The sequence below is a fragment of the Colletotrichum gloeosporioides genome (assembly GCF_011800055.1).
Source record: "Colletotrichum gloeosporioides strain Lc1 chromosome Unknown consensus_50, whole genome shotgun sequence".
NCBI lineage: Eukaryota > Fungi > Ascomycota > Sordariomycetes > Glomerellales > Glomerellaceae > Colletotrichum > Colletotrichum gloeosporioides.
The window spans coordinates 879,178-898,618 of NW_025544695.1; the positions used below are offsets into that span (position 1 = coordinate 879,178).

At 54.6% G+C, this 19,441-nt stretch overlaps 4 protein-coding genes across 4 annotated transcripts; 2 read left to right on the forward strand and 2 right to left on the reverse strand.

Moving 5' to 3' along the window:
- Positions 1–1,158: 1,158 nt before the first annotated feature.
- GCG54_00000763 (Aurofusarin cluster transcription factor aurR2) lies at positions 1,159–3,540 on the reverse strand (the record flags this gene model as incomplete). Its single annotated transcript, XM_045400896.1, has 4 exons — positions 1,159–2,400; positions 2,459–2,926; positions 3,001–3,375; positions 3,430–3,540. The coding sequence occupies 4 exons, from the start codon at positions 3,538–3,540 to the stop codon at positions 1,159–1,161; spliced, it is 2,196 nt and encodes a 731-aa protein (XP_045263569.1).
- Positions 3,541–8,009: 4,469 nt separating this feature from the next.
- Positions 8,010–11,310, forward strand: GCG54_00000764 (Homoaconitase; the record flags this gene model as incomplete). The annotated part of the gene is made up of 15 exons (XM_045400897.1): positions 8,010–8,021; positions 8,089–8,366; positions 8,418–8,441; positions 8,495–8,561; positions 8,703–8,747; positions 8,806–8,813; positions 8,864–8,990; positions 9,055–9,087; positions 9,140–9,220; positions 9,276–9,466; positions 9,644–10,110; positions 10,168–10,242; positions 10,293–10,714; positions 10,771–11,203; positions 11,261–11,310. 15 exons carry the CDS (start codon positions 8,010–8,012, stop codon positions 11,308–11,310), a joined length of 2,313 nt encoding a protein of 770 aa, XP_045263570.1.
- A 1,476-nt stretch (positions 11,311–12,786) lies between these two features.
- Positions 12,787–14,369, reverse strand: GCG54_00000766 (tRNA dimethylallyltransferase; the record flags this gene model as incomplete). The annotated part of the gene is made up of 2 exons (XM_045400898.1): positions 12,787–14,151; positions 14,244–14,369. The coding sequence occupies 2 exons, from the start codon at positions 14,367–14,369 to the stop codon at positions 12,787–12,789; spliced, it is 1,491 nt and encodes a 496-aa protein (XP_045263571.1).
- Positions 14,370–15,089: 720 nt separating this feature from the next.
- On the forward strand, positions 15,090–16,765 carry GCG54_00000767 (Protein transport protein SEC61 subunit alpha; the record flags this gene model as incomplete). Its single annotated transcript, XM_045400899.1, has 3 exons — positions 15,090–15,099; positions 15,289–16,633; positions 16,690–16,765. The coding sequence occupies 3 exons, from the start codon at positions 15,090–15,092 to the stop codon at positions 16,763–16,765; spliced, it is 1,431 nt and encodes a 476-aa protein (XP_045263572.1).
- Positions 16,766–19,441: the final 2,676 nt, after the last annotated feature.

Consider the following 19,441-nt stretch of genomic DNA (forward strand, 5'->3'; position numbering starts at 1 on the left):
TTTTCATAACACCAAGAGTACAGAGCTTCACGAAGTTGGAGTGCCGCCACGGAGCACTCACCTCCCCTGACGACTACGTCTCGTCTCATCCACCAATCCAACACCATCCGACACAAACAAGCTTGCCAAAAACAACTCAAAAACTCAGGGAAACATTACCTATTTATCCAAGAATTATCAACCACCAAAACCCCCCAACCATCATCACCACCCCCGTCCCCCTCGGTCCCGAAATACACGGACTCCACACCAAACCCCCGTCCTCGGCCATCTCATCCCCGAACGCCAAACTCTCCGATACACCCGAACCCGTCCGCCTACCTCATCCAATTGGCTGCCCGTGCCGCCATCGAACCACCCCCTTTCTTTCTCCTCCTAATAGAGTAGAAAAGGTAGACCCCGAGCCCGAGCCCCCCCTCCGTAATTACCAACTCTCCGGACGACCCCTCCCCAAAACCAAGAAACAAAATGTACGAGTCCTACATACACTCGGCCGAGCTAAATCTTGCTTGTCCATCTCTTACATCCCGGTTTCCCGCGAAAACAGGTCGGGGTCGGGGTCCGTCGACGCCGGTGGTATCCTCGGCGGCTCCCGATAGAATGAACGCCTATCACGTCACTTGCTGTCTTCATACCGACTGCCAGGTCTGGAAGACAGATCTACAGAATATGGATAGGACACTTGGCTTTATCTGATTGAAGCATGTCATGTCAATCTCCGTCATGCGACTTTCGTATTGACCAGGGTCGCCCAAATGACGAGTCACCTCTGGCGCCCCCGCGTCGTCAGCATAGGACGCCTCCCGCGTCGTAACCTCCAGGCAATCATGCGGACGTGTGTTGTCTGTATGCCATGATAGGCCGCCAAGCAGATTCCTAAATCTGTCTTTAGCCACCGCCCCATGTAGGTTGCATGCACGATTCCTAAAATTGATTCATGAAATCCCTTTTCTATTTACCATTAGGTAGGTTTCGTCATCTCATGACAGTATCGTTACAGATGTTGGGAGAGTTGTCACTTTACAACCGGTGCGAGAAAATCCAATATCCATCCGAGAAATGCCCCGCGCCCCTCTACACAGCCGAAGACGGTCCCTGTCTTTGCGATTTCTTCCCCCTTTTCCCAGTCCCATGCACCGGACGATGCAATCCGTGACGTTACCATCTACCCGTCGGTGGTGCACCAAAGTTGCCAAATGTCCCAAACATGTTCGCCGCGGACTGCTGATTCATGTTACCGTTGGGAACACCCAGGTCCGCCCACATGTCCAAATCGTAGAAATTCGTCGTATCGAGGAAGTTGCCCAGATATTGGTCCATGGGCTGATCTTGTCGTGGAGGAACCTCCATCTTCATCGGCTGGGCGGGGGACGGTCCTGCTGATGATACCTCCGAGTTCGACTGCGGTACAATGTCCTGCAGTCGGGGTACTGCCAGGGGTGTCTCGTAGGGCATGCCAAGCTGTACCAAGGATCTCTCTCGTGCCCTCCACGCCTTGAGCATGTAAATGCCCAGCTGCACATTCTCCTTCCTTGACATGTCCCACAGCTCCTCGTGGAACTGGTACACCCTGTCAATAACCTTCCAAGCGCGGTCTGCAAGTCTGCCCGTAGGTCGCTTGTAGAGCTGTCCGGCCATGACGATGAACACGTCAATCTGGAAGTGCAGCTTGAAAAACCACACGAACCCAGTGTTCTCCATAAACTCATAGAGCTCGACGTTGTGTTCGTGGTGCATCAGGGATATCCTGAACATGTTATCTTGCACATTGAAGATCTCGGTGCCCCATTCCGGTAGCTCGCGCATCGGAATCATCATCGTTCGCATCTTGTCAATGATCATAGAACGGATCTTGGTTGCCACAATGTGAATGTTGCCTGCCAAAGGATCGCAGTATTTCTTCTCGAGGGCAATGAGCTTCGAATCGAGATTGTCGACGAGTGTGCGGTACTTGGCCAATGTCGCAAGGTTGGTCGCCTGAGACTCGGGAGACTCGTTCTCCATGGCGCCCAGCACGACTGCCTCGAAGTCGGGAATTCGGTTCTCGACGATGAATCGGCCAACCTCGTACAGGAGCAGGCAGAAAGCCATCTCGGTGGGGCCTTCTCGGGGCTGAACGGGCTCCGTCGAGCCGGGGAAAAGATCGGCGTCGTTCACGTTTTGCGGCGTTTTCGTATCCCAGTTCCACGGCAGTAGCGTGTCGCAAAATCCAGAGACCATCGCATACTTGGTGTCCAGCATGATGATCTGCCACCAGAGCCTCCGTCGCATTTCGGTTTCGTATGGGGTGAGGTTGAGCGAGTCTCCATCACGGTGCAGACCCATCTTTTGCGCAATTCGTATTAACACACCGCTCAGCACCCAGGCGGCGTGGCGGTTGTAGCGGCCTTGGAGAGAGACCTAGACGATGTTAGCAAGTTCCTTTTTTTTTTTTTTTGGCAACACAGTCAGAACGGACTAGGTAGAGAATAAGAGACTGCAAAGTCATCATGTCGTGGTTCTTGAGGAAGTTGACCTTGGTCAGCGCTGCCTTGACACCCGCGGTGAACTTCTTCAGCGCATCCTCCTTGGAAGAGTCGAGCATCTGCCTGGCTTCGGCTTCGGTCATGGTAAGGGTCGCGACGAGGTAGATGGAGAACAACAGTGCCTGGGCGTTGTTGGCGACATTAGAGTGGTTTGCTGCCGCTTCGACTACTAAGGGCTGCAGACTGGGGACGTGGATGAGTTTGGTGATGGGGTTGACCCGCTCCAAAAAGACCTGCCAAAGTCTGAAGATCTGAACAGGCGACGGAGTGACGTCCTCGAGGTCGATGGCAGCAAAGTCGTTGAGCAAGAGATCCACGTTGTCGTCGGGGGTAACGGCGTCGGAACCGAGAACACTCTGCTCCTCCTCTTCTGCTTCGATGATTTGTCGCATAGCTGTCAACTACGAGGAGTTAGGATTCTGTTTTGAGCAGAAGAGCAGGCCATGAGCTGCCCAAACGGCGAGACGCTACGCACCTGATCATGAACGGTAGCCCACAGATAGCTGTCCATAAACCTGACGCTGCCATCTTCTACGACTACCTTGCCGGCTGGCTTCCATTGTGAGGTCGCAGGCGAGCCAATGTCGTCGATAATCGAGGCTGTGCCTGTGGGCAATGGCAGCTGCGTTATACTTGGGGACGGACCTGCTGTTGAAGAGGGGGTGGGTTGGGTTGAGGGAGAAAGAATGCTCGAGACGGTGGGAGGGCCGGCGGGAGGCGTCGTTGAACCGGTCGTGGCATACTGCTTCAACAGAGCTTCACACCTGGCCAACCTCTCCTGCAAGTCCTGATTTGGCCTCCGTCTCTTGCGCGCAGGAGCTGGTGTGGAGGGAGTGCATGTGACATTGGCCTATGCGAGTCAGCGGCCAGAGTACTAGATAACTTCACGGTCTCGACAGCGCACCTTGATACAGTTGGAGCATGGGGTATTGCGGTCGCATTTGATCTTGCGATGTTGGCAGAGCACGCAAGCCAGAACCCGCGGGCTCTTGTGCTGGCTCGAGGTGGTGCTCATCATTGGTAGGGCTGAGGCTGAGGGGCCTATGGGAATGCGATAGTCGCCACAGAAGGATTTTGAAACAGGACGAACTCGTCCATGTATTGGGGTATCAAACCCGCAGACTCGGAACGCGTGGGCGCGCGGCCCTTATGATCAGTCCCTCACGGGAGCAGTCCGACGACGACGATAGAGAAGTTGCAGGGGTTCTGGTTCAGCAAAAGGGAAGTGGAGGAAAAGGTGTGGCGAGCCCAAGATCTGAGACCTGAGAGGTAATAAATGAAGACGAGTATTGACGCGACCCTAGTGGGAATAAAGAGCCCCCCTCTGACGAGGATCGCAGGTGGTCGCGCACTTTAGCACAGCGCAAAGTAAAGTTTTTGGCTTAGAAATTGGCAGAAAATGGGATCCTGGGTTGCGTTTGGTTCGAGGCGGCGTCGATGACCAACCAAAGCGGGGGTTAGCGCGAGAGAACGGCTTTGGATCGTTATGCTTCCCCAGTTGTGCACCTCAGTGCGGCGGCGGATGAAGATGGTGGGCGAGGGCGGGAGTGAGGGAGTTGGCGGAAGCAATACGGCTTTGGTCGAGGGTTGATCGTGGGCTGGTCCGGGACGAGCGGACGGGAGGCCTGGCCTAAGTAGCCAGGGTTCGAGTTGGCTGAAGCTGCGAGCCGGGGCGCCTTGTTTGAAGACGCGCGTGCGGTAATGATGGTGAGCAGACGGGTGACGGGTGCCTGGGATTGATATGTGCGATGGTAATCCTCAGGCCTGTGCTGCTGCGTTACCGAACCGCAGACGCCGTATCTTCGTTGTGCGGGATACGGTGGGAGGGATAGAAGGATTGGCTGGAGGGAGAGATAGGTACCAGGAGGCGGAGGTTGGAGTTGCGCGATAGGTGTGGGTGGGTGTCCAGATGTGTGTATGTGTTTGTGTGTGTGTGAGAAAGAGAGAGAACGTAGAGGACGAGGATGGGAAAGAGGAGGCGCAGCGGCGGAGAATGTGGGAAAGAAGCAAATGCAAATGCAAGACAGGAGGACAAACAGCTACCGGGCAGGCAGGCAAACGGCAGTCAGTGAGTGTGAGACTGAGTGGTTTCTGCTGACTGGACTGGTCAGGCTGGTCTCGAACTGCTTGCTGCTGCTGCTGCGCTGATGAGGCGTTCGGCGGCGGCGGAGGCGGCGGTCCAGAAGAAGTATGAAGAATCAATCGAATGCGGGCGCGGGTCAAGTTTACTCGGCCTGACTCGTCGGGATTCCAGGAATTCCGATGCAGCACTACCCAGCCAAGAGCACAAAAGGACTGACCGGTGCTGCGGGACGTGTCGTGTGCGTCTCACTGGGTTTCTCCCGCTTGCGCCTAGCTGATCTTCGGGGGCCCAATATATGTCTAAGGTAAAGTCGGGTGTGTGTGAACTCGAGACTCCAGTTGTCCAGTGCTCCCTCCCTACGCTAGGTACGGTATCCGTAGAGGGTAGAGGAATGGAGACGAGTGGCTAGGGAAGTGGAGGAGGATAGGATAAAGTGGTTACTGTACCCCTCCAAGGCTGCCGATGTCTTTTTGACGCCCGAGAGATTCCGTCGCAATTCAAACAGGGACGACGTTTGTGTTGCAGGTTTCCGTCCGGTTCAGTTGGTCAGTTGGAGTAAAGTACCCAGGTGGTGGTGGTGGTGGTGGTACGTCGCAATTATTAATAGGCAGCAACTGCGGCGACAGGAGGCAGAAAAGGCGGGCAGTTGACAGAAAGCTAGAACGTGGACGGGAGCAGAGGAGAGATAGGGCAGCAGGTCGATCAATCCAAGCAAGACTCAGAGACTCAAGTCAAGAGGGGGTGAGGTCGCCGGAGGGAACGGACGAAACGGACGTTGGGCGGACGAATGACGACAGGATGCTGGCCAACTGGGCGCATGTGCGCGGTCTAGCCTCGAGCTCCTCTGCGGCGACGGGATGCAAGGTAACAGAACCCTGGCCCTGGGACGGAGTTTGGTGTATGTGTTGTACTGCGTAGCAGTGGCCGCAGTGCGGATATACTTTGGACGTTTCCACCGTCGTAAATCTGGGCTGAACCTCGATGCCAAAGTCCGCCGAGGTTCGGAAGAGCCTACAATGTGCAGCCACGTCTGGTCGTACTAAGTAAGGACTAAGCGGATGCGAAGGGATGGATAGGCGGTCGAGAAGAGAGAACAGGCAACAAATAAGTGCGATCAACTCCAGGGTTCAACGCGATGTGAGGTCAGGAAGGCAGGGTACGGCAGCGGCAGCGGCCATGCAGGGCAAGGCAAGGCAAGGCCATGTACCTACTGCGGAAGGTATGTAGAGCAGGGATGGACGGGAGTAGGTCAGGTAGGGTAGTTAGTTGGTTGATGGACAGGGAAGGGGCAGAGAGCGCAACGGGAAAGGACGGTACCGAAGGAGTTCGGGAACAAGTGGAAGACAGGCTGGAGGTAGTGGTGTAAGGCAAGGTAGAGGAGGGGATGAGATGTTGGAAGAGGGTGGGTGGGCAGAGCAGGGACGGCGGGCGGACGGCGGGGTGACGGTTGAGAGTTCCTGACAGAATTCAGAATTCACGTCAACGTCCTTGCGCAAGTGCAGCAGGGCGGGGAAGAAACACTGCAGCAGCCACCAGTGTGTAGTCGTAAAAACGATGTGCGAGAATTGGATGGAGGGGGATGGAAGATGGAGATGGAGATGAGAAGGGGTGAAAAGAGGTCCGGGCAACGCAGAGTCTCGGTAATGTGAAGGCACCCCCTCAGGCTCTACCGCCGTAAAATGGAACTCCTCAGCGGCAGGCAGGTATGAGCCACAATGAGCCAGCTGGAAGCGCAAATGAGCCTATGCTGCTGCAGCAAGGGGAAACAGGCAGGAGAGACTGTCACTTCCCCGACCCCAACTCATCCCTCACATCAGCATCAGCATCAGCACCAGCATCAGCACCAGCATCAGCAGGTGGGATTTATTACCCGCGCGTGCACATCATCTTAGCACTTCCTAGGCGCTGTTGTAGCGCAGGAGACACTCATGGGGGGCATAGCTATCCGCAACACCAGCTTGAACAGGGCCAAAGTCCCCGCCATCCCTCGTTCCCCTCGTACTCATCGGATCAGTGACATTGCGTCAAGGCATTGTACAACGCCAACCTAGTCTAATGCTGGCATAATGCACCCAACCGGTGGCACTCTGCCGTGACCAGGAAACTGCGCGCGCGCACAACTCTCTCAACTGAATGTCCGTACTTGCATACAGTTGTCTCTGCTCTGTCCCGTACTCCGTACCAAGTTGGACACGTGGAGCAGATCCGCCAGATAGACACAGGGTGCCTTACCAAGACCGACTTGTGGTGGGCGAGGTCGGGGTATAACAGGGCCGACCCTTACGTATCTTGCAATAAACAGATGCCTGCCAAGATGCCGAAGTGCGAGGTGATTAGCGTGCAAATGGGTTGCTTTCTCAGGTTTTACGACGGCTGCATCTTGTGCAAAAGGCTAGCTGCGGCGGTGGTTGCGTGCGGCTCATAGACTTGTGCACGGATAGATGTTCCCGATCTCATATTATGCAATTTATACAAACCTTATGACATCCCACGGCCTCCTCAGCGGCATCGTGACCACACTCACCTCTGACGGGCCCTCCACCTGTTCCACGCGCGTGGGGCCATGCCGGTCGGCAGATGGAGGAGCGGACTGATGACTCAACTCAACAGCGTTCACGAATCCACAATTCGACGTCTGAAGTTCTGCAGAGCTCCGCTGGAAGGGGCTGTTGCTCCGCCCAGCCGGTGGTAACCTGAGCCCGTCCTTACCTCCGTGTCCCGATGGCCGGCCACTCATCCCGCCGTCTTCCGTCGTATTCGGCTCGTTCCTTTTTTCTGCCCTGGTCGGCCGTCATTCTGCTGCAAGTCGAGGAATTGGGGATGGGGGCAGCATCCCACCTGTTCCTGTCAACCCCAAGCGGCAACTTCTACGTTCTCAGATCACTTAGGGAGTTGGGATAGCAGCTATTCACGATCTCAACTCACGAGTACACAGCATCTTCAATTGAACGACGAACCAAGCGCCCAACGACGAACCATCAATGGCACTCATTCAGTGACATTCATCGCGACTTCAAGTCTTCGGAGCAGCGCACAATCTACAGCCAATCATGTCGCTTAAAACGACTCAGAGCGGGCCTCACAGCGCAGCGTGCCGTTGGCTGTTAAATGGCTTCAGCCAATCAGCAACGCCCTAATGCTGATTTCCCCAACAGGCCAATCAGTTTGCGGGAACCCCACGTCAGAGCAATTCCTTCCCCACATGCTCCAAATTTTTGGCCGGAGTCACAACCACCACTGCCGACATCGCGACCGACGCCGAAAAAACAGTGACGAGCAACCTCAAATCGCCGCAAACCTCCACCACCACCGTATCCCGAGTTGCAGACGGCCGGCCGAAGGGACTGCAGCACGATACAAATCGATCCGAACGGCCATTGGCCTCGAAATAATAGCACAAAATGCTTCCCGTTGTATGTCACTCTGCCGTCTCCGACCTCGCTGCTACGACTTCATCGCTAACCTGCACCCCCTGCTCAGAGACGAGCCGTGGCCTTCCACGCCGCGCGAACCTGCCGACAGTTCCTCCCCAGACACGTTGCTGCTCCGCGACCGATCCGATCGAGTCTGTACACGACTTCTGCCCGTTTGCGACAGAATGCCTTCCACTCCCAGCTTGAGAGCCACGCTGCCGCGGGGCCCAGCGTCATCCAGAACCCCCAGACTATGACGGAAAAGATCGTACAGAACTACTCTGTCGGTCTTGCGCCTGGGAAGAAGGTTCGCACGGGTGACTATGTCACCTTGCAACCGCACAAGTGCGTCGTCTGGGAGCCTGTCAATGTCTACTACGACTAACATCATGCCAGGATCATGACCCACGACAACAGTTGGTACATCGAAACCTATAAGCCCAAATATCTACGTTCTTTCTGACAGAAAAAAGGCCGGTCGCTCTCAAGTTTATGGGTCTGGGTGCTACGAAGTTGCATGACAAGGATCAAGTTATCTTGGTATGATCAACATCCCCCCCCCCNCCCCCCTCTCTTCTTCTTCCACCAACCAAGCAATAATTACACCATACCCGACCATCGTGCAGCTCAGAATGAGATCAGAATGAGGTATTTGCAAAAGGATAAGGCTAACTTTCACAGACCTTGGATCATGACGTTCAAAATAAGAGCGACGGCAACTTGAAGGTTAGTTTTTGATGATACTTGAGCAATTACCATTCTAACACCTGCTTCAACAATGCAGAAATATAGGTAAGCTCGATATTACACCTGCAGTCGTAATTTCTTCTCATGCAATACAGACTCATCGAGGAATTCGGGAAGAAGCACGGCACGTTCTTTTCCGGAGCCGGAGATGGTATTGGGCATCAAATCATGGTTGAGAATGGATTTGCCTGGCCTGGAACTGTAACTGTGGCCTCGGACAGCGTTCGTCTTTCACCTTTCCTTTGTGTAGTAGGTGGAAATTGATTCTGACTGTTGGCTGTTTTAGCACAGCAACATGTACGGCGGAGTCGGCGCATTGGTGAGTTCTCGGCCGCTGACCCTCCTGTGTCTCTGGAAATTAATTTGAATAGGGAACTGCGCTCGTACGAACTGATGCCGCAGCCGTTTGGGCTACTGGAAAGACTTGGTGGCAGGTACCCCCGATCGCTAAGGTGGGCAGACGCAATATCTCAAGAGGATCTATGGAGATACTGATCGCGCGCATAGATCACTCTCACTGGAACTCTGCGCCCAGGAACTACTGGAAAGGATATCATCGTGGCACTCTGCGGTCTCTTCAACAAGGACGAAGTTCTGAACCATAGCGTTGAATTCGTCGGAAGCGAAGAGACGATGCGAAGCATACCAGTTGACGACCGATTGACCGTTGCTAACATGACCACCGAACACGGCGCTGCGTAAGTCATTCTGCAAGAGTTTTGCTCTCCGGGCGGTAGTTCTTGGTTGACCAGATGGTATCCACTTATCTCGGCCAATCAAACTATCAGCTTCAATTGCGCAGCCAATCAATCGCGTACAAGGCGACGTCCTGCGCAATCATCACGAAGCCGATAACTTGACTAACTTGTTTGCAGTGCCGGCATCTTTCCCATGGACTCGGTTTTGAAGGCATGGATGACGGCCAAGGCTACCACCAACGCTATGCTCAACGTGGAGGGGCCTGCCAAGACAAACTTCACCCATGAGCGTATCGAGAAACTCTTTGAGAATCCCGTGACAGCCGACCCAGGCGCAGTCTACGCCAAGGAACTATACCTGAACCTCGACACCCTCTGCCCCTTCGTTGCCGGTCCCAACTCTGTCAAGGTCGCAACACCTTTGCATGATCTTGAAGCACAAGATATCAAGGTCAACAAGGCATATCTGGTTTCATGCACGAACTCCCGTGCCTCAGACATCGCAGCTGCAGCTCGCGTTTTCCGTGAGGCTGCTGAGAAGGGTTCACCGGCCAAAGTGGCTCCCGGTGTGAAGTTCTACTTGGCTGCTGCCTCTCGCACAGAACAAGCAGCTGCAGAAGCTTCCGGAGACTGGGAGGTTCTCAGTATGTCCCCTTTCTTCCAGACAAACTAGACGAGCGGCCATTCTGATGCGTTTACAGCCGATGCTGGTGCACAAATCTTACCTGCGGGCTGCGGCCCCTGCATCGGGTTGGGCACCGGCCTGCTTGAGCCAGGTATTTTCGGACGCAAGCGTTAATTTGACGATGTACTGACACCCTCATAGGTGAAGTCGGAATTTCAGCCTCTAACCGCAACTTCAAGGGTCGCATGGGTTCAACTGACGCTAAGGCCTATCTGGCCAGCCCTGAAGTCGTTGCAGCCAGTGCATTGCAGGGCAAGATCGCGGGACCGGGCTGGTACCAGAAGCCGGAGGGCGTCGACAAGGTCATTATCGGCGAGGGTGTTGGTGACATCACCGCCGACATCTCTAGCAGCATCGAGGATGCTCTTGAGAAGCTGATCTCTCAAGCCGACGACCTCATTGCTGAGTCCGAGAAGGGCTTTTCAGGTGCCCCTGAAGGCGAGGCTGCTGCCGCTAATGGTGAGGAGACGCTGACCGATGTGCTTCCCGGATTCCCCGAGAAGATTGAGGGCGAGATCGTCTTTTGCGATGCAGACAACCTCAACACTGATGGAATCTACCCCGTATGCCTCCTTCTGACCCGCTTGTTGGCATCAAATAGGCCTAACTCGTGCTGCAGGGAAAATACACGTACCAAGACGACGTCACAACCGAGAAGATGGCGGAAGTCTGTATGGAGAATTACGACACAGAGTTCCGTCATATTGCCAAGGCAGGAGATGTCCTTGTTTCTTCGTACAATTTTGGTACCGGCTCATCGAGAGAGCAAGCCGCGACCGCTATTCTCGCCAAGGGCATTCCCATGGTCATCGCTGGCAGCTTTAGCAACATCTTTAGTCGTAACAGCGTCAATAACGCGCTGATGGCACTCGAAGTCCCGAAGCTGGTCGAGCGTCTGCGCGAAGCATTCAAGGACGAGAAGGAGAAGGTTCTTACCCGTCGCACGGGATGGAAGGTTCTTTGGGACGTCAAGAGGAGCAAGGTTGTCGTCACGGAGAAGGACGGCGCGAGCTGGAGCGTCAAGGTCGGCGAGCTGCCGCCCAACGTACAAGGTACGGAGCAATCAACCCAGCAGCTTTTTTTGCGGAATTAGTACTGACATCTCACAGAAATCATCGCCAAGGGTGGTCTTGAGAAGTGGGTGAAGAGTCAGATTTGAAAAGAATTCCCATCGCTACATGCCAAAAAAGGGGGCGGGTTACGGCACCACAAAACTTGTTTTGACTACAACACTGGATCATGGACGGGGACTTCTTTTTTTTGTAGATACGGGTTCTGAAAAAAGTACATGGTAGGCCAAATTTTATGTTTCTTGATGTATACTGTTTCTCATTCCGCAAATCGTGTCCCTATGGCCATATTCAGGCACCTCAATCTGCTCAGAGACTTCCATTGCGGTCGTTTCTCCAAAAAAGCACGGACTACAGCTTCCCCACCTCTCCGCCGGTTCAGGACGGGGGACGATGTTGGAACTCCATTCACAACCCTCCGTTCCGCCACCACGCCCACCCGAACCGTTCAGCGGAACGGTCCTTAATTCCAAAGTCCGCAACCCTTGCCCAGGGCAGAAATCATGCCATTCATCTCATCCCATAATATACTATCGTCTGTAGTAGCAGGCTAAATTGGTGTTTAGTTGGCGTCATTTACAACCGTTACCGAGAACGAGCCGATGACGAGAACGAGGACGACCCTACCCTGCCCTGTCTGTCGATCCGTAAATCGGGCCATGGCAATATATCTTAGGCCCAAGGGATGAGGACTTGGATGACTTTATTTAGAGATGGCTTGGAAGCACGCGTCAAATGGGTGTTGCTCAGCCTTATGATAAGCTTAACGCGTTGTGATGCTTGAGAGACTTGGCATCTCTCGGCGGGCTTGTGTGGGTGGCAGTCCCTCGGGAGGGGTTAAAAACGCAGTGAATCTCTGGGGGCTATCACCGACCTGCCACCACCTCGCGCCATGCACGTCTTCCACGGCACAGGCAATCAATGCTGCCGGGAGTCGGATCGCAGCCGAAAGGTAAATTCGAAAATTACCATTCCCAAAATCATACGTCACAAGAGCCTGTAGGAAACCATCCGCCCGGCCTGTATCCCAAAACCCACCCCCACGAGCATAAAGCACGGCCCGTAAATACATCCCACGTGAAAACAATAATAAAGAACCCAAACGATCCGACGAAAGAGGTATGAATCCCGTTTCGTGAATCCCGTTCGGATCGCCGTTGTGGATGTGTTGGCTGGGCTCCACACGGAGCAGCTCGTTCAGCTCGGTTTGGGAACACGAAAGCGAGAACCGAGCAATGCGAGGAACGAGCAGCCTGAACTTACACCTTCTCCAACAAAGGCTATCGTTTGCGAATACGCGCGCGAGTAATGGGGGCAAATACGCGGGTTATGATACCTACGCAGTGTAGATCCGACGAAAGTCTAGAATTATGTTGTATAAAGATGGGTTAAATGAGCTTGTGATAAGGGGGCAGTTATACGCGGCCTTTGTAGTTGTCAGGTGATGCATTTGTGCCGGCGACAGGATGAGCCGATATGAGGGGAGTATGTGAGACATGTCAGATGAACTCCGATGCGGCACGGCAAGAGATGGGCAAAGTTTCGTTTTCTTTTGTTTAACGGGTTTATGACGGCTCCTCGAACATGTCTAGGACACCTGCCTCCGGACTTGAGGGTTTATCTACGGGCTCGGCGGCGACAGCTTGAGCTTCAACTGGAACAACAGCCATGGGCCTCTCGGTGGCTACCAGGGCCCTCGCCTTTTTCTTCCTGACGAGCACATTGTGGCGCCTACTCTTGATGTGCTTCGTCCAGTCCTGCTCCGTCACGCAGGTCGTCTGGCAGATATCGCACGTCTGCCGCCGCTGCGTGACCGTCTTTTGCGACGCGACTTCCTGCAGCACCGCGCCTGCTCTCTCCGATGTGCCCGCCGGGTCAGGCAGACTGTCGCCCTCGAGATAGCGTCGCGCGATGTCGACGGCTGGATCGATTACGTTGGACGACCACTGTGAGATGTCGGTGCTGTCCATAACGAAGAGATGGTCCATTGCGCCGGGCTGTTCTTGGAGCGGCGGGACGGTCTTTGTGCGGATCCAGCGGGTTTGGTACTTTGCGTACTGGCGCGTCGAGGCCTTCATGTCTTCGAGACATGTTGCTTTGAGAGATTCGAGGGCGACAGGCTCGGCGGGCTCATCGAGATTGTTGAGCGCTTTGAGGTAAGGCTCGAACTCCTTGAAGCCGATTGACTGCCAGATGCCACGGGTGTAGTCCACTTCCTCGCCGGCGGCCTGCTTTTTCTGGACATACTCGTACATGGACTGAGTCTCGTCGTTCAGGCCGGCCGTGAGCATCTTGTCCACCCGCTTGTCTAGGCGCTCTTTCAACACCTCGGGATCCGAGTAAACCCAGAAGAGGAGCGTCTTCCACCCACCAGCACCAGACGCCTTGGCCTCAGCCAATTTGCGCTGGGTCTGTTCAGCGTAGATTTCGGATGCAGGGCGGCCGTTCTGCAGATAGATCTGCAGCGAGCGCTGGATCTTGCGCCGGTCGTTGGGGTGCCAGCGGTCCGCCATGACGGGGTCGACCTCCCTCAGCTTCGCCAGTATCACCTCAGTCGGCTCGTTGAGAATCGGGAACGTCTCGCCGGCCTGCTCGTCACTGACTTCGGCATCCTTGGGCTTGTCGCCCTCCCCACCGACGAGGGAGTTTGCGAATAGCAGCGCATTCGTGTAGTAGTGCGTCCCGCCGACGACGATGGGTAAGTTGCCCCTGCTCCGGATCTCGCTGATGACTCTGTTCGCCTCGCGCTTGAAGTCCTCAATAATCCAAGTGGGTTGGTCGAGGCCAATGTGGTCGAGCAAGTGGTGGGACACGCCGCGGCGCTCTTCGTCGGTTATCTTATTCGTGATGATGGGCAGGCCCTTGTACATCTGCATCGCATCCGCGTTGATGATTTCGCCTTTGAAGCGAGTCGCAAGCTCTACAGCAAGCTTTGAGGACGTCAGCCTGGGTCGCAAGGGCGCGGGGCATTGCCCGGTCGCATCGAGGCAGCATGCGCCGCAAGAGTGGTGGTGGTGCTCACCTCTGATTTTCCTGTGCCGGTCGAGCCCAGGATGACCACCAAAGGGTCCGTGGGCGCATGTCGAGCTGTCATCTTGCCAGCAACATTGTGTAAGAACCTTCGGCCAAGCGTTGACCGAAAGATCATACCAGAAAGAATGTCCTGCCTAGCAATGACTCAGAAGGATCACAGCATCGTGGCCGTCAGAGGCTGGGTCTTGCGTCGTGCAATGACAGGTTTTTCCCCGAGCGTGTGGTGTGTCCGGATCGCGGGGCTGGCGTTGGTCGCTGTGGTTGGTGTTGTTGCGGTTTTTTGGTGGTTCCAGGCTTCTCTAAATGGGAATGTGGCATCAGAAGGCATCGGAACGCGCCAGAAGGCCTGGGGGCAGCCACCCGCTTCCCTGCCCTGTGCTGTCGGGTCCCGTCAGCTTCCCTTCCAGGCCCCGCGTCTGGACCCCTGAGGCGAAAAGCACTGAAGCACGCTTAAAAAAGGGCGCTGGAGGATTAAGGTAGCGTAGCATTGCCATACCCAGCAGCGCCTTCAGTAGACCCCAGCTCCTTACCCAGTAAAATTGCAGCTTATGTGACGGTCACGTGCGTCCCCAAGCTCCACCAATTTTTGGACACATCGACAATTTGGCGTTTTTGAAGCCAGATCGCAGCCGACCCTCTTTTTTGCCCCGAGCTCTTAGGTCCTCCTCCTCCTCTCCTTAATAACCTCCCTTCTCCCAACACCATCACCTTCCCCTTCGCCACACTTGGAGCCATTGTCGCTCTCTACCTCTTCCTTCTTGTCCCCTTCATCTGGATGATTTAGATCCTTTGGTTTTTTGTTCCTTCCGTGTCCCCCCCTGTGTAACAGCCCATCATGAGTTCTCGTAAGTACCTGATCCCCAAAAAGACCACCTCGACCAGCCCCCAGAATCGCGTGCTTTGCCGCCCTGTCGCAAACCTCCCGAGAGGACACGCGCGCGATATTTACGACCCCGGTCGCGATAGCCGATTCTGCCTCACCAATTCGCATCAGGAGAACCACAATGGCTAACATTCGCGCTTCTCTCCCGCAGTACGGTTCCTCGACCTGGTCAAGCCGTTCGTGCCGTTCCTCCCCGAGGTTCAGCAGCCGGAGACCAAGGTCCCCTTCAACCAGAAGCTGATGTGGACGGCCCTCACCCTCCTCATCTTCCTGGTCATGAGCCAGATGCCCTTGTACGGCATTGTCTCCTCCGACAACTCGGATCCCCTATACTGGCTGCGTATGGTCATGGCGAGTAACCGTGGAACCCTGATGGAGCTGGGTATCACTCCCATCATCTCCTCCGGCATGGTCTTCCAGCTCCTTGCCGGCACCCACATGATCGACGTCAACCTCGACCTCAAGAGCGACCGCGAGCTCTACCAGACCGCCCAGAAGCTCTTTGCCTTCATCCTCTCTGCCGGTACCGCCACTGTCTACGTCTTCACCGGTCTCTACGGCCGCCCCTCTGACCTCGGCGCCGGTATCGTCTTCCTGCTCATCCTCCAGCTCTTCGTCGCTGGCATGATCGTCATTCTCCTCGACGAGCTTCTGCAGAAGGGATACGGCCTCGGCTCTGGTATCTCCCTGTTCATCGCCACCAACATCTGCGAGTCCATCATGTGGAAGGCCTTCTCCCCCACCACCATCAACACCGGTCGTGGCCCCGAGTTCGAGGGTGCCGTCATTGCCCTCTTCCACCTTCTCCTCACCTGGCCCAACAAGCAGCGCGCTCTCCAGGAGGCCTTCTACCGCCAGAACCTCCCCAACATCATGAACCTCCTGGCCACCATTGCCGTCTTCGCCGCCGTCATCTACCTCCAGGGTTTCCGCGTCGAGATCCCCGTCAAGTCCTCCCGCCAGCGTGGTGCCCGCGGCTCGTACCCCGTCCGCCTGTTCTACACCTCCAACATGCCCATCATGCTGCAGTCCGCTTTGTCCTCCAACATCTTCCTCATCAGCCAGATGCTGTACTCCCGCTTCTCCGACAACCTCCTCGTCCGCCTCTTCGGTGTCTGGGAGGCCAAGGACGGCTCTGCCCAGCTCTCCGCCATCTCCGGTCTGGCCTACTACATGTCTCCTCCCTTGAACTTCAAGGACGCTCTCCTCGACCCCATCCACACTGTCGTCTACATCGTCTACATGCTCGGTGCCTGCGCCATCTTCTCCAAGACCTGGATTGAGGTTTCCGGCTCCAGCCCCCGCGATGTCGCCAAGCAGCTCAAGGACCAGGGTCTCGTCATGGCCGGTCACCGTGACCAGTCCATGTACAAGGAGCTCAAGCGCATCATCCCCACTGCCGCCGCCTTCGGTGGTGCTTGCATCGGTGCTCTCTCCGTTGCCAGCGACCTCATGGGTGCCCTCGGCTCCGGCACCGGTACCCTTCTCGCTGTCACGTAAGTTTTTACCCCGCAATCGATACCATTTTGAGCTTCAGCTAACATCTCACCAGCATCATTTACGGCTACTTCGAGATTGCTGCTAAGGAGGGTGACCTGGCCGGTATGAAGGGCATGATTATGGGTTAATGTTACCAGTCAACGAGAACGACATACCCCTGTTCAGATATAGCGAAGCTTCTTCCTTTGTTCATGCGAGGCTTCCAGCAACCGCTATACGGTGGCTCTCTGTGTAATATCACGGCATACATTTTTAAAAAGTCATGGCGAGGTCTTTGGTGTCCCTCGTGAAGAACAAAAGCAATGGATTTCCATGGTGATGGGTTAGGTTGCATTGGGACAGGGGGATAGTCATCCCACGCCAGGGTCTCGATGAAGGTCAGGCGGGAGGGTTGGCCCTTGGCGGAAACATCGGGTCAGGTAGTCTTGCCATGGCCGTCGAGAACTCTGGCAGGGTGTTGTATTTAAGACCATGTATGCGAACAAATCCATTTCACGCGCCCATTTCGTGTCCCTTCTCGTTGCGTTCCATCCGAGGGCCCAGGCATCCCGTCTCCAATTTGCTCACCACAACGCTGGAAACTGCTTCGGCGTCAAACCAAGGCGTATATATCTCGGCTGATGAACGCCCAAGCCGTTTCTGATAACCCGATCGAGAGCTTTCATCTCAGTGTTGCTTTTTGTCGATTACAGGCTTCTCCTCCTGCCTACCTCGCGCAATTACCTGGCGTCAGTTGCTTGTTGCGGGTCATCAGATCCCTTGTTCAGCGGATTCACCGGTCTTCGTCCTCGATTTGCGCATATACACAAGAATAAGTCCCTACAGTGCCATTTGCATTTCATGGTCAGCAGCTTCCACGGACGTCCTTGTCGCATAGTACCACGTTGTCCTGGCTACCAAAGGAAACCAGGCCGATATCCAGCATGAGCACATCATTTTCATTTGCTGTAATCCGTATGTGACCTTGTATGCCATATTTGAGGGGCTCGCAGTGACCGTGGCGGATGTGACTAGACTTCGAGGACCGCGTCCTGAATCAGGTGCCAACCGCCGTCACCTAGATCACCTGCCCGCCAGTATAAATTAGACGGGCTTGGAGAAGATGATGGTGCAGCACAAGAATCTCTTTGCTCGTGAGGCCTCGCAACTTGCAGCTTCGGGACAAACAACGGCTTTGCTATCGGCGATCAAGGTCTTGACCGTCTTGCTTCATTGGAATAGGCCACCATCATCGGCTAGCTGGCTTTGCTCGTCCTCACTTGGTGTGTATACCTGAAAACGAATAATTGTATGTACACTAGGTGACTTATGAGCGAGTCTTGCGGCATTCAATTAGTAGCAATACTAGTTCCATCACATGAACGTACGTACAACTTGCCGATGAAGCTTCATTCCCAACCTGTCCGCCTAACAGCTCTTGACCGTGTGCTCCAAAGTAGAACCGGGTTTCCTGAAAATCAGAGACTTGTCTCCAGCCAACAATGACCACATCGTCGCTCCTCGGGCCACCAAACCAAGGCAATATATAGCGTGCCACGCGGGAGCTAAGCTGACTTTGTGTGGCAGATATTGCCATAGGGGTGTATTCGCACGTACAAAATAACGAAGCCCAAGCGCAAGGTGATCATATGGTCTAATCTTACAACATGAGGGACCGGAACATCTCATGGATTCTCTCTTACCCATTTTTCTCTCTGTCCGCTGATTATACTGCTGGGGATAACGTCTGGCTAGTGTCTCCGCGCCTTGATTCTTCTCGTGCGAGTTTAGCCTCAACCGATCGAATTACCTTAGAGACGAGGTTTCTTTGCGCTTTTCGAAAGATATGGTGAGTGTACCCACGCATTGGCGTGTGCGGTTGTGTGAAGGGCTGTCTCTTGGCATCTATCTTAAATATAACTCTAGGAGCTCGCCAGATCACCTGACAGCTCTTAGAGGTCGTCTATCCTGAGAAAAGCACCAAAAAACCATTTGAACCACTTGAGAGTGGGTGATAAATAAAACCTGTAGTCTACGCCGCTGCTTTATCACATTACAGCACACATTGTCGGCAAAGAAGGTGTCAGGGATTTTGAAGAAGGCTGGCTTCTGAGAAGGGTTTCTGAGCGTCACTAGGTCACTGACTTGGCTTGTGACAACTCTTGATGATGCGCAAGCCTTCATCTACGCCCGTCTCTCTGTGTCCCCTTTTCTCTGCGTATATTCTTGGTCGTGGGTTCTGGATACTCCTATGGCTACCTCAGTCTTCGGTTCACTATTATTGCGGTGGATACAGCAACTGTAGCGTCCATGGATGGACAATTACAGTTGACAATCCCTCCAACAAAGTCGTTAGCTCTATCAGGAACCATGATGGACCTCATGGACATTTTTGTGTCTTGCTTCCCCATCACGCAATGGGCATCCTTATATAGAATCACCTGCTGTAACTAAAACCCCGTCGGTGCAAGGAGTCCAGGTCCCCAAACTCTGTGAGTTTTCGTTCTCAGAGGACTCTATCTTGATGGCGCAAGTCGCCGAAGGGTGTGTCTGACCATCTTCGTAGCACGTTATTCTCGCCACACCCTCTCTGCAATGTGAAGCCCCCTCTCGGCCTGCGCCTCTACCCGGACGCATTGCGTTATCGGCAGCAGCAAGAGTATTAAAGCAAACATTAGATTGTGGATCATTAGATGGCCTCAAACCCAAATAAGGCGAGTGCGAGCACGATCGACCTTCTGCACTAAGAAATACGATCGTCTCGTCGGGAAGAACTTTCAAGGCTCCGATGCCGTGCTTCTTGGACGTATGACGGCCCAACTATA